At 33.4% G+C, this 13,738-nt stretch overlaps 3 protein-coding genes across 5 annotated transcripts; 2 read left to right on the top strand and 1 right to left on the bottom strand.

Moving 5' to 3' along the window:
• The first annotated feature begins 1,610 nt into the window (after nucleotides 1-1,610).
• Nucleotides 1,611-5,807, top strand: LOC110630903 (glycerophosphodiester phosphodiesterase GDPD6). Of its 2 annotated transcripts, XM_021778544.2 has the most exons (9): nucleotides 1,611-1,727; nucleotides 1,813-1,924; nucleotides 2,420-2,607; nucleotides 2,983-3,166; nucleotides 3,343-3,417; nucleotides 3,889-3,998; nucleotides 4,216-4,434; nucleotides 4,898-5,053; nucleotides 5,423-5,807. In XM_021778544.2, the coding sequence occupies exons 2-9, from the start codon at nucleotides 1,912-1,914 to the stop codon at nucleotides 5,654-5,656; spliced, it is 1,179 nt and encodes a 392-aa protein (XP_021634236.1). In that variant the 5' UTR covers nucleotides 1,611-1,727; nucleotides 1,813-1,911; the 3' UTR covers nucleotides 5,657-5,807. The 2 variants fall into 2 exon arrangements, with proteins under 2 accessions (XP_021634236.1, XP_021634235.1); XM_021778543.2 differs by lacking the exons at nucleotides 1,611-1,727; nucleotides 1,813-1,924 and having other exon boundaries at nucleotides 1,933-2,607.
• A 527-nt stretch (nucleotides 5,808-6,334) lies between these two features.
• LOC110630904 lies at nucleotides 6,335-7,040 on the bottom strand. Its single transcript, XM_021778545.2, has 2 exons — nucleotides 6,893-7,040; nucleotides 6,335-6,587 (listed from the first exon to the last, which is right to left on the bottom strand). The coding sequence occupies exons 1-2, from the start codon at nucleotides 7,024-7,026 to the stop codon at nucleotides 6,389-6,391; spliced, it is 333 nt and encodes a 110-aa protein (XP_021634237.2). The 5' UTR covers nucleotides 7,027-7,040; the 3' UTR covers nucleotides 6,335-6,388.
• A 3,424-nt stretch (nucleotides 7,041-10,464) lies between these two features.
• Nucleotides 10,465-13,502, top strand: LOC110630977 (glycine-rich RNA-binding protein 3, mitochondrial). Of its 2 annotated transcripts, XM_043950165.1 has the most exons (6): nucleotides 10,553-10,621; nucleotides 10,754-10,797; nucleotides 11,371-11,515; nucleotides 11,612-11,680; nucleotides 11,901-12,007; nucleotides 12,730-13,502. In XM_043950165.1, exons 3-6 carry the CDS (start codon nucleotides 11,380-11,382, stop codon nucleotides 13,201-13,203), a joined length of 786 nt encoding a protein of 261 aa, XP_043806100.1. In that variant the 5' UTR covers nucleotides 10,553-10,621; nucleotides 10,754-10,797; nucleotides 11,371-11,379; the 3' UTR covers nucleotides 13,204-13,502. The 2 variants fall into 2 exon arrangements, with proteins under 2 accessions (XP_021634338.1, XP_043806100.1); XM_021778646.2 differs by lacking the exon at nucleotides 10,754-10,797 and having other exon boundaries at nucleotides 10,465-10,621.
• The last annotated feature ends 236 nt before the right edge of the window (nucleotides 13,503-13,738 follow it).

Raw genomic sequence — 13,738 nt, 5'->3', positions numbered from 1 at the left:
CATTGTTTAAATTTTTAAAACTGATGTATATTTTTAATATAATTTAATTCAACATAAAATAATATGAATACTAAAATTTTAAAATAAAAATTATTAATAAAAAAATTTAAATATATTATTAGTTAAAAATATAAAATATTATTTAAATAATAATAGTTAGATTTAGTACGAGTTAAAGTATTCAACTCACATGTTTATCACCATCCGGTGGAAATTAAATTTGATTAAATCTAAAAAATCTTAAATTCTACTATCTCATCTCTAATTTCATGTCAAAAAAAAATTAAAAATAATAATTAGATTCAGTTATGTTGAATTTTATAATAATCTTACCGTACCTTGTCATTCTCTCTCTCTCTCTATATATATATATATAAATCATGATTTATTATATAATATAGATAATATTAAATTTATTTTTAAAAATATAATTATTTTCATGTGTATACATATTTATTATTATATAAAGACGAACATGATAAAATAATTTAATTATTTTTTACAGAATTATATATTTATCCATTAATAGTTTATTTATATAAAAGTATAGTATGGAGGCACGAATTGCATAATGGCATTTTGTAAGACCACTTGCGTTGTTGGAGCGCTGGCTTCTGCGTTAAGCTTGGTCATTGTACGTCGTTGCATGCAGAATTGCATGGGGTACATAGTCACTGGATTACAACTAGTTTGAGATTTATGCCTGCGTCAGATTGTCGTTGAGCTTGATTCCCAAATGTGTATTCAGTTACCGAGGGGAGAAAGCAATCATCAGCTCTGGTATTATTGCCTTATTGCCAAATATCCATCGTTGTTACTGAGAGGCGAATATAGTGGCAGATAAAATGGCCAACTTTGTAGTAGCTACTAGCTAGTGTTGATCATGTACAGATTGTTGATGACCCACCTGAAGCAGTGTTGGAGCGTGTTAATGCAGGCGCCGTGCATGGTGTGATCTGGCCGAGGTTTATTAGAAAGTCAATGGTTTTTATGCTTTCGTTTTAGGCTTTTGGAATTTGTTGCCCTCCTTTTAATTAAAAAAAAAAAAAATTAGAGGCACAAAAGTTTTTTAATCAATAATTTTGTTAAACAAACAATATAATCTAAATAAAAATTAAGTATATGACCACCGATAAAGCGAATATTATAAATAAATATAAATATTATAAAAATAACTAATTTAGTTATCATTTTTATTTAATTTTATATCATATATAAATTTTATTTATTGATTACCATATCTTGAAATTTTATTTATAATTATATAATAAATTATTAATTTATGTGTATTTTAATAATAAATAAATTATATAATATATAACATTATTCATGATTTTATATATAAACAAGAATTGAATATTTCAATTGTAATTAATAATTAAACCAAATAAATACTTAGTGTACCGGAATTTTATATTTTCTCCTCTTTTACTTTGTTTTGACACATAGACCAGCCCACATGAACCTGTCCACAGCTAATTCTACGTCAAACAAACAAAATACTGAAAAAGGAACTCAATCATAACCATACACGTTAGCAGATTCTTCATAATCCAACGATCAATTTTAAACAAATGAATATCCTCAAGTAATCATAATTCCATTCTTCAAGGTGATAACTGATCACAGATAATGATGGGAGAATTCCTTGTAGCTTGGCTATTATTGAAAAGGGTTATCTCAACGGAATATTCTTGGCTCTACATGGATCCACGGCTAAGAATCCTGTAAGCCCACCGTAGACCATATCACCATCGCATCAGGAAAATCATATAAAGTTGACGCCTTCATTTATTTGTATTTGACTTGTAGAGAGGACCCATCTCTGGGAAAGCAGCTAGTCGTTGCGACTTTGAGCACAAGAGGAGGGGAGTAAAGGAGAGGGCTTTGGAGAGAAGCTGAGCCGATTCCATGGCTTTAACATGTAAGTTTCCGAACTACATCTCTCTAATGATTTCTGGGTTTTTGCATTTTATGGCTAGTTTGATGTTTGATATGACATTTGGCAATGATTCTATTCTCTTTTTATATTATTTTGTTTTTTTCAATTGCTATTTTTGTATAGTTTTCCACATATATTCCCATTGTTGGGACTTGGGAATGGAATGTATTCTGAAATTAAGCAGATGATGATCTTGGAATAATGGTTGAGAATGGTGCAAAGTGGCTCCGCATGCAAAGGATAATTTTTAGCTAATGTTTTGTGATCGTTTGGCTATGCATAAATATGATGCTGTTAATCATACATTCAATATCTTGATGGGTCACCGCTACAAATTCAGCATAGTTCCATTAATCTGTTCCCAATATGTTATCCCAAATTGTAGATTAAAATTCTGTCCTCAGATCAAGTAAATTGCCCTCTGGGTGTTATCTCATCGTTGGATTAACATAATGGATGAATTGCTTGGTACTATAGCAAATGCAGGTTATGTTCTCATCATATTTCTATCAATCACACTTGTGTCAACTGCAAGGCCATTCTATCCTCTGCCAAGTAAAATAAGCCATGGTACCAAACAGCCTTTACAGACTTCTCGTCCATTTAATGTTGCACATAGAGGATCAAATGGAGAGATTCCTGAGGAAACTGCTGCTGCATTCATGGTACATAACTATGTATACTTATGTGAGAACATCCATTTGTAGATCAGAGGTTCATGGTTATTGAACTGTCTTGTTCTTTTCGTTACTGGTTATTCAAGCTTTTAGTTTATTCAGTGACTTCTCTTGTGCATACGTGGAAAGTGAAGAATCATTTTCTACTCTAATTAATGCATCTTTAGATGGATCAGAGAAATTCCCTTTCCCCGTCTTCGTTCCAAACCAAATTAAATTGTACCATATATAGACATATCTCAAGAACATCTTTATTTATTTTCCCAAAATATGATAATTTGGTTTCAAATTAATTTTTCTTGTTTCACTTTACATGCATGTGGAGTCCCACAAATGTTCCTGATAACCACCACTAATTTGCAGAGAGCCATTGAAGAAGGAGCAGATTTCATAGAAGCAGATATTCTATCCTCCAAAGATGGTGTTCTTATATGCTTCCATGATGTTACTCTTGATGACACAACTGATATTGCAGATCACAAAGAGTTTTCAAATCGTAATTGGACCTATGATGTTCAAGGGGTCAACACTACTGGCTTTTTCCCTGGTACTGAATCCTTGTCCTTTTGCCTTATGGATGATTTTGTTGTGCAGCTAGATATTGTAATTATCCTTGAGCAGAAGACTCAACAAAAATTAAACTTTCAGTTTTGGCTGTATCTCCAAAAGTGTTACCTTTTATCAGGAAAATGGAAACCTAAAAGTTACTTCCATTACATGTAGTTGATTTTACCTTTGAAGAACTTAAGACATTGCGGGTGAAACAGAGATTTGCATTCCGGGATCAACAGTATAATGGTTAGTTTCACTTCAGATTAAATGCACTATCTTTCTTATGTCTTTGACTTTCAACTTAATCTTCTTCCTTTATAGTACACAGTTTGATGTAGGGTTGTGGACTATTTTGGTAAAGGGTAATTCAGCTATTAGTTCAGTTTTAACTCTTGATTATTTCAGTTTTCAGTTATATTTGGTTATTTCGAAATAGTATTAGAACTAACTGATCTTTTTAATTAATATATAATATATAAATTATAATTTTTTGATATTTAGTTAGATTCAATAAACCAAATGCTCACCCCTACTCTGATGATCTTTGTTTAGATTTGCTTAGATCTCTGTAAGCAACCTGGCATATACATGTTAAACTTGTAATAAATTTTGCAATATACATTTTGTACTTGGTCTGTTGTAATAACAGAAAGATATACCATTTTGGATGGCAGCAACAAAACATAACAAAATATTCTTCTGTTGTGTGTCCTTCAGGAAAATTTTCTATTATCAGCTTTGAGGAGTTCATATCAATTGCACTGGATGCACCAAGAGTTGTGGGCATATACCCAGAAATAAAAAATCCTGTACTCATCAACCAGCATGTAAGAAATTTCTTTATAGAATGTCTTGAAGAATCACAGTGTTTTTACCTTTGCTAACAGTGGCAGTGTGAAGGCATTAATTTTCTGAAACCTTAGAGGATGAGATAATTGTAGAAATCAGTATATGTTGCCTTTCTCCAGTTTCTCATAGGAAGAAAACTTTGTGGAAAAATGAGATGTTGTGTTTGGTTATGTAATGTTTGAATCGTAACAACAGGTGAAGTGGCCAGGTGGCAAGCGATTTGAGGACAAGTTTGTTGAGACTCTTAAGAAGTATGGATATAAAGGTTCTTATATGTCAAAAGATTGGCTGAAACAACCTATTTTTATCCAATCCTTTGCTCCAACTTCGCTCGTGTACATATCAAATCAGATAGATTCACCCAAAATCTTCTTGATTGATGACATTACAATTCCAACTCAAGATACTAATCAGGTTTGTATTTCCCTTATTTTAACCTCTACCTCTAAAGAATATATGTGACTTTGTTGATTTTAATGTTATCATTTCTGCATTATTCACTTGAATGTGCATTTGCTAGTTTTCTAAAATATTAGATTCAGATTTTGGTTTCCATTTCAAGAGAGCTAATGCTCAGTTGTGCTGAACAAATTATGGATATATCATAAAAGTATCTATGGACAGCACAAGTTTGATCGCAGAGGGTGTCCATGTGATTATAAATTCTGTATTTCCCATATTAACTCGAGTGCTGCTCAAGTCCTTTTTGTTTCCTGGTACATTGTCTTTGCACAACAGTGGTTGTACAAGACTGGACCCGTCTTCTGGTCATGACATATGCTCACAAAAGTCCTATTGATGCAAGACATTGAATTTTCAATTTTAACTGTTGGACTTTGAGCTTCTAATAGAAATGGTGCCACTGATAATTTTGCAGTCATACTGGGAAATCACTTCTGATGCTTATCTAGACTACATTAAGGACTACGTAGTGGGAATTGGACCCTGGAAGGATACAGTTGTTCCTGTGAAAATTAATTATATGCAAATTTCTACAGATCTTATTGCCAAAGCACATTCCCATAATCTCCAGGTAAACTTACCTATCTAGAGCTTATATTGTTGACAGAAAAATACAATGGTGTCCTTATTAATTCATCGCATATCAAAAGGCTGCCTTGTCTCTGCTCAGATAAAAAGGCATCAAAGCGAGTAGGCTGTCTACTGTAGGCCAACCAAATTTTGATAAAAACTTAAAACATCATGAAGCAATTAATGTGTTTGTACATAAAATTCCGTAACCTTAGAGTACTTGGGTGATTCTTCAAAATATGTCTACTTATTGTCTATGTTCTTCTCTTTGTAAGCATCACCAGCATTAGAACGCTTGCATTGAAAAGATTATTTTTGTCAATGCTAAAATTTCGGTTGCTGATTCCTTTATTATGAGTTTAAATGGCAGGTGCACCCATACACCTACCGTAATGACGGTTCATTCTTGCACTACGACTTTCATCAAGACCCATATGAAGAATACCATTACTGGATTAACACTGTAGGAGTTGATGGACTCTTTACAGACTTCCCAGGAACTCTCCATAACTTTCAGGAATGGACTTCACCTCTTTCTAAGGAGGAAAGTGCATCTAAATTATTGCATGAAATAGCATTGTTGACCACTTCATATAAAAACTGATGGTGAAAACCAAATTTATTTGTCATCTTTAGGTTCAGATTCTCCAAGCAATTTTGCTTATTTGTTCATAGGAGAGAGTTTCAGGCTTCCTTGTATTGAATTCCCTGCTGAGAATAATAAATGACGTTTGATGAGGTTATTCCATGGAAAATGTTTGTGTTTTGCTTGTTTTCTATGTATCCTCGGTCATTAGATAGCAAATTTAATTACTATCCTGAGAACCATTTCCTTTACTTAAAATTCCATGAAAACTCCTTTTCTGTACTATTTTAGACTTGCACAAATCGTTATCAACTTTTAAAGTGAATTTTATCTTCTAAATAGAATATAATATCCTTATAATCTTTAGTTTATCATATATAAAGTATGTGCAATAATAATGAACTATACATGACTGATTAAATTTATTTACATGAATGTGTCTCAAGGAGCAACAGAATGATAAAACTTTTAGCAGCCATCTTCATTATGGCGTCTGCAATCATTTTTGCTATATCTTTCAATGATTAAATGGTGAAGAGCATGGAATTAACAAACTATCATCAAATACGAAACTAAGAGACTGCATTTTATCTATGGAAGAAGATACTGAAAAAGACTGCAAAGCTATAAATAAAAAATGAAAAACTAAGCAGCACTTTCAGCATAACTTTGAAGTCAGATCTATTCTACAATTTTGAAAGGGCATTGTCATGTGAACTGTACAAAATTAGATCAGCCACTTCTTCCCAATCAATTACGGGATGAGAAACAGGGTAAGCAGGAAAACCATTTACTTGGACCAGCATTTGAAGGCTTATTGGAGGGCTCTGGGTTAGAGGTTCCTTCTTGTGATTTTTGCTGCAAATCTTGCTCTTGGGATGCTTTTGGAGTGATGGGTGATGATGCATTTTGCTTTGAAGAATTATCCATTTTATGGTCCCCTGTTAATCTGCATATACACACAACAATTCAGTCATTTCTTCTAGATTCTATCTACATATAAGTTAAATTGCAAGCTTTGCTGCAAGTTCTCATTAGTTCCTTTTTTATTTTTCTTGGTTTTAGGGACTTTTTTATACAAATGTTTCTGCCTGAACTTGAACTCGAGACATCGTAACTGTAATGCCATTGAGCTAAAGTTGATTGGCATAATTATGGGGGCTTTAGTATCATTGATCCAAAGCTCATCTTTACATAAGTTATGCAGATTTGTTGGCAAGTTTTAGTTACAGAATTCATGGAGGCATAGCTTACATTGGAAATGCAAATGATTTGACACTGGCTCCACTCACATCTGAACGGCGAAAACTAGCAGACTGATGTGAGTTCCCGGCATTAGACTTTTGTTTATCAGCATCAGCTCCATTCTCCTTTATGATTTCCATCATTGCTTCAGCAGCTTTTTCCTTAGTTGGTTGTTCAATTTCGCCAGATTTCTTATTCGAAAACGTATCAGCAAAATATCGCTTACTTGACAACTCAATCACTGGAGATAAGGGGCCACCAGGCATGGGAAAATCACCCATTAAACCAAGCTCTCCAGACTTCCCCAACCAGCTTTGATCTTGAGTGAAGCTCATATTCCCCATATGGATGCTGAACAAAGATTCATTAGAAGCAATACTCCAGTCATTTAGACCTGAAGATTTACTAGCAAATACAGCAGATGGTATCCTGTAAGCGGGGTTGGCAGCTGGGTCCGCAGGTCGCTCCATCTGCATTGTTCCAGGAGACTCTGATGCTGATTTGGTGTTTAAGGTTGACTCATTACCAGATCTATCTACATTTTCCTTTGAAGCTAACTGCGGGTCTTTAACATGGTTAGGGGAGGCAGTCCCACCTTGGGAAAGCTGGACTTCTTCAAATGAAGAAGACGACGAGGAGGATGCGGTGCTTAATTTCTTTTCATGGGCAGGATTTGACTTCAAACTTTCAGTAGTTTCACTCTGATGGTCAGATCCCATCGTTAAAAATGTCTGTTTTGCTTCAAGCTCTGGAGTTCCCCTACCATCTCACATCACAGGAGCTCATCATGCAGCAAGATAGAGGACAATTTCATCAAACTTCAAGACATAGAATCAACAGATCACATGACCAGAATTCACTTTTCTCATCATTCAATGCTATTCAAGAAAGCTGGAAATGTTTCCCAAATATGTCACCTTCAAATCAGCATGCATGTATCATGCATGCACGTATCTACATTGCTTATCGTGTAGTGATATTAGAGTTGCATTTTAATTTTTCCCTGGGACTTGCAGAAAATGGATTAAAACCCATAAATGAACTTTTCCACCACAGTTTGTAAAATGTGATAATGAACATCCCGATTATTGTGAAAGAGTTGGTAAACTTGTGAAATTTTGGGTTCTAAAATGCGATATTATTCATTTAAAAAATAAATATAAATTCAAAAAATATGTTTATTCCCAAAATTTATAGGAAAAAAGAAGAGGTATACATAAAAGAGAAAGAAATTGGAATAATGAGAGGAAATCAAAGAATTATAATAAAACTTACAAGGGAAAGCGAGAACACCTTCAGAAAATTGCCAATGAAGTGTAATCAGCAACCTCTCCTATTTGTTTCTCTCACTTTTGATCAATGGAGGAAAAGAAACTGATAGCAAAAACTAAGAAAGTATAACAGGCAACACAGAAGGGGATAGAGAAAAACCAGAAACAGAAACAGAAACAGAAAGAGAGAGAGTGAGAGGGGAAAGGGATGAAGGGATTTAATGGTGTGGCATGGTTTTAGGCATTAGTTTCTCTCCCTCCAGAAACAACGGACTCCTCTGGATTTTGACATTGCTTGCGCGCCACCTTTCCAATCAAAATCCATTAGTCCTCTTGCTTACACCCCTGAAACGACAACGACAATTCTCAACATCAATTTTTCTCTCCTTTTTCTTTTTTCTTTCAAAAAAAATCAAATGCATGCATATGCTTTTTCCAAAATTTATATTTAACCCTATAAATATGCAATATTTACTTTCTACATTTATGTCATATCATTAACAAGGATTTCTAATGAAACTATGCCCCAACAATTTTTTTTTTTTCCGGAAATATCCCCAACAGATAGCCAAATAGAAAAAGGGGGAATGTGCGTCTCTTCTGTAGTTTGCTGTTAATATTTGCAATACCTGTTGTGTTTACATTCCGTTTGAAATTGAAAATTATTCAAGAATTCAATTCAATTAACAAATATTTTATTTAGAATAAAACAATTTTAAAAAAATTATTTTAAAAAGTTTCTAGTAAGGTATATTTGATTTGTATTTTTTAAAATAAATTATATTTTAGTTGTTAAATTTTAACCTAATTAATGTATCGATCTTTATATTTCTAAAATCGAACATTTAAATTTTTATATAATTAATCTATTTAAATTGGAGGTCTTTCCATTTATAATTTCATTAGTGAATTGATTAAATGAAAAATAAATACTTTAAATATCTAAAATACTTTCATAAATACTTAAATCATTTTAATATAGTGAAAATTTTTATATTGTATAAATTTTTAAATTTTAGTGTTAACATAATTAACGGATCAATTATTGTATTTTTAAAATTAAAATTTTAAATCTCTTTATATTTAATTCGTCTAAAATTATACTTTTTCATTCATTATATATATTAGTTCAAAACTAATAGTTGGTTAAATTTTTTTTGAAAGTGTAATTTTTCTTAAAATATTTTTTATAAAAGTTTACAATATATTTAAAAGTTGTTTAATATCACTTAAAAATATCTGAAATTATAAATATTTTCTAAAAGTTTTGAAATTATAAGTATTAAAGTATTTTAATGAATGAAAATCGAAGAATAAAAAGTGTAAAAAATTAGTTAAATAAGATATTATGGAAAAAATTAATGGGCATTTAAGTGTTCTTTTAAATAGAAAATAAAGAATTAAAATGTTTAAATTATATTAAATGATGACAAACTGATTATATAAATATTTAAGTGTATAATTTAAAAAATATAGGGATTAATTTATTAATTATACTAAAATTTGAAAAGAATTTAACGACAAAATAGATGGAAGGATATCTAATTTGAATATACTGATTATTAAAAAAATTTAAATGTTCAATTTTAAAAATAAAAAAAAATACATTATGATAAAATTCATAAACTTATATAATTATTTTTTAAAAAAATATATATATATAAAATAATTAATAATTTTATTGATTTTTTATTTTAAAATATGTGTTTTATTTTAAATTCTGTAATTTAATTTTGTGTTTATTGCTTCTCTTTTTCGTTCAAGGTGTCTTATATTATCTACTAAAAAAAACTTTAATTGCTTGTGAAAGAAGGTGACTATGAGCTAGAAGATTGGTTATTTAGGATGATTTTAAAAAATTTTAAAATAATAAATATATGATAAATTAAAAAATATTAGAATTTAGAAGCCTTTTTTTCTTCAAAATAAAATATATGCACTGTATAACTTCAAGATAAAATTAGATCATTAAAAAAAATTATGATGATTTTAATAAAATTTTTAATTTTATATAAGCTCTGTAAATTTTACACACGTACTTTATAATTAACGTAAAATTTCAAAAAATTAGATCATGGGCTATAATGAACTTCAATCTATGGCCCATGGCACAGTGTGCCAAAGGCCAAAAGAGATAGAGCCAGATATATTTTTTTTATATATATATATAAAAAAAAGAGGAAAACTTCAAACTAACAAAGCGGTCACAGAGAGCAAAATACAACGCAGTCACAAGGCCACACGTTCAAAACAGTCAGTCCCATACAAAAATCTTCGATCTTAACCATAACGCCTCTAATCCAACGGCGATGAACATCTCAGACAAAATCCAACGTCCCATATCCCCTTCTGCGCTAAATATAACCTTCCTTTCGCTTCACCCGCATAAACCCCCTTTCGCGAATAGGGTTTTAGTTATTCTGGCTGATACGCACAAGAGTGAAACAAGGAGAGAAGCAAATATAAGGTACGATTCGAATCAAATCCTGTCTTCAATCTCACTTTCTTTTGTGGGTTTCTTATTCATCTTTTTTTTTTTTTTTTTTTTATTTTTTTAAATTTATGCTTTGTCTGATGCTGTGATCCGTTTTCTTCCTAGGGTTTGATTCAGGGAATCAATTAGTATTCAGTTATATTTTTCAGGTCTGTTTTGATCTTGTCTCTCACGACGTTTCTAGGTGGCTCTCTCGTGGTTGGGATGGGGGGGGGGGGGGGGAAGGAAGTAGTTAATAGAATCGAGAGTTAAAGTAGCGCTGTTTAATCAGCTTTCTTGCGTCTCCTTGCGTGTGTGATATATGAAGTTTTAAGCTTAATTTGATTCAAATAGAAGATGTATGTTACGTTTGATGGCTGAATAAGAACTAATTTGAACGGGACATTTTTTTTGTTCTCCAGTCCATGCCCTTAGGCCCTTACCTGTAACAGACAGAACTAAACTCTCATATGTGCAGGTTTTTGTCATTAATTTATAAAACGTTGGGATGAATTTGTTATTAACTGTGACTTGTATTTGTATTGTCCTTTGCTTATTAGTTTTGGTGAGTATTTTAAGAGTAATGCTTGTGTTTCAAAGCTTATGATGACTGAAAGATACGTTTTACCAGTTGCAAGTAAGTTCTTTTATTAGAGGAAAAGTGCTGGCATGGAAAATTGGATCTTTTTAATTTCCATTAATTAATTTACAAAGTTTTCTGACTGAGGCATTGTTTTACTTAGGTTATTGCAATGGCTTTTCTTAGTAAAGTTGGGAGTGTACTGAGGCAGACAGCCACCACACATGTCAATAATGAACTTTCTGCATCCAGGCCATCCCTCTATCAAGCAATACGATGGATGTCGTCTTCAAAACTTTTTGTTGGAGGTGCTTCTGTTTCGCCTTTCACATGTGACTGTGATTATTTCTAACCTTTTAATTATCTCTGGATTGGTATTGATTTTATCAAATTTGTTATTGCAGGTGTTTCTTATGCCACAGATGATACTTCTCTAAGAGAAGCTTTTAGTAAATATGGGGAGGTCGTTGAAGGTATTTAACTAGGTTTGCCATATTATTTTAGTAGGTTCACAGGGATTACTTGTGGGTATTCTTGTATGTGTTCCTGTGCTGTGATCTAGGCTGCTAGGGATTGGGTGGAGCTGTAGCTAATTTGTTTACGTGGGTTCTTGTGGGTTCTTTTTGCATAACGCGAGCTTCCATTTCTTAATTTTTTTTAGTTTTGTGTAAAGATTCCTGATTGTCATTGCAGCAAGAATTATTCTGGATCGAGAAACTGGTAGATCTAGAGGATTTGGTTTTGTTACTTACACATCCAGTGAGGAGGCTTCTAGTGCCATCCAGGCCTTGGATGGACAGGTAATCTCTCTCTCTCTCTCTCTCTCTCTCTCTCTGATTGAGATTTCTAGAAAATTTCTGTTGATAAAAAATAAGATCAACAGTATTATTCCTGTTTTTTTTTTCTTGTTTCAATGTCTAAATATAGCTATAGTATTCATCTTCTCCTCTCACTGACATAAATTCTTGACACGTGATAAAGACTGCTGATTTGGACATACATGCATTTTACTTGTTTTGTGAGGACATATGATATGAGGCATGTTACCCATAAGTACATATTTGTCTACAATGAAACATAATGGTATGATATCTATATGAGCTGCTGGTGCCTTTGCTTCCCCCCCCTCCCCCCCCCCAACACCCTCCAAAAAAAAAGGCTCTCTGCTCTTCTTTTGTCCCGTTACTCATTCTTTCAGGTCTATTTTGTGTGTGTGTGTTACTCATTCTTTCAGGTCTATTTTGTGTGTGTGTGTGTGTGTGTGTGTGTGTGTGCGCGTTCGCGTTTGTTTAATCATGAGGAGACCAGCTCAAGTTCTTCCCTTTGTTTGTGGGTAATGTGTCATGAATGAAGTGTCTTACAATTTCAAATGCTGTTCCTTTCTTTTGTTGCATGTGGTGTCTCCTATCTCTTTAAGCTGCCAGGTTCTATTCTCACTGTATCTCTCCTTTCCCCTGGATTTAGTGATGTGTTTGTAATAATTGGTCAACATACTTCTGATCTATACGCTTCTATCTCTCAGGATCTTCATGGTCGCCGTGTAAGAGTGAATTATGCAACTGATAGAGCTCGTGGTAGCTTTGGTGGTGGTTATGGTGGTGGAGGTTATGGTGCCAGTGGTGGCGGCTATGGTGCAGGTGGCGGCGGCTATGGTGCAGGTGGTGGCTATGGTGCAGGTGGTGGCTATGGTGCTTCTGGTGGAGGCTATAACAATAATTATGGAGCTGGTAGCCCTAGTGGTAGCAGCAGCTATGCAGGTGGAAATGCTCTTGACGCAGCTTTTGGTAGTGGTGGTGGTGATGTTGCTGGAGGCAGTGATAATTTTGGTAGCAGCAATACGGGTGGCGGGTTTGATGGAAATCCAGGATTGGGATTTGGTGGCGATGAAAGTGGCACCTTGGATGATGGAGCTGGAGGATATGATCAAGATGAACCATTGGAAGGAAATTTCAAGGATGATGACGATGATGCTGGTGACTTTGCCAAAAGGGTGTGACGGCCATCTTCGCTGTTGGAAGGCTGTTACAAACTTGCTTCCGCTCCATATTTTAAATAGATGGCAATTTTGTTTGGTTTTAATCATACTTCTGACTGTTTATGGACAATTTGCATTATTTATCAATTTGGCGATGTGAAGTAAAACTTTTAGGGCACTGTCATTTGCAAGTAAAACAAAGTCTCTCACTAGGAATAATTATAGTTGCAAATACTATTTTCCCTTGGTCTCTCTGACCTTGTCCATTTGTCAGCTCATTTGGCTCCCAATGACATGTATAAATTGAGTTTGGTGGACCATATTGCAATTATTGGTGACATGCATTTCTATTTCTGTAAAGGAAGACTCTTTAGTCACCTCACCATTTCCATTGTTGGAGAGGCGAGAGGACGCCTTGCCGAGCCACCCACCTAGAGTTTTGCCTTTGTCCTTATTTTGCTCTAAGAGGAGATAGAGAGATGACGACGTAGATGAGAAATCGGAGTCCAAATTTTTAATGGAGAAGGGAAAAATTAAGTTGGATATTTTCAGGGAC

This window comes from Manihot esculenta, chromosome 14 (genome assembly GCF_001659605.2).
Source record: "Manihot esculenta cultivar AM560-2 chromosome 14, M.esculenta_v8, whole genome shotgun sequence".
In the NCBI taxonomy this organism is placed as follows: Eukaryota; Viridiplantae; Streptophyta; class Magnoliopsida; order Malpighiales; family Euphorbiaceae; genus Manihot; species Manihot esculenta.
The sequence above is the reverse complement of the archived record's forward strand: the minus strand, read 5'-3'. Positions and strand labels throughout refer to the sequence as shown.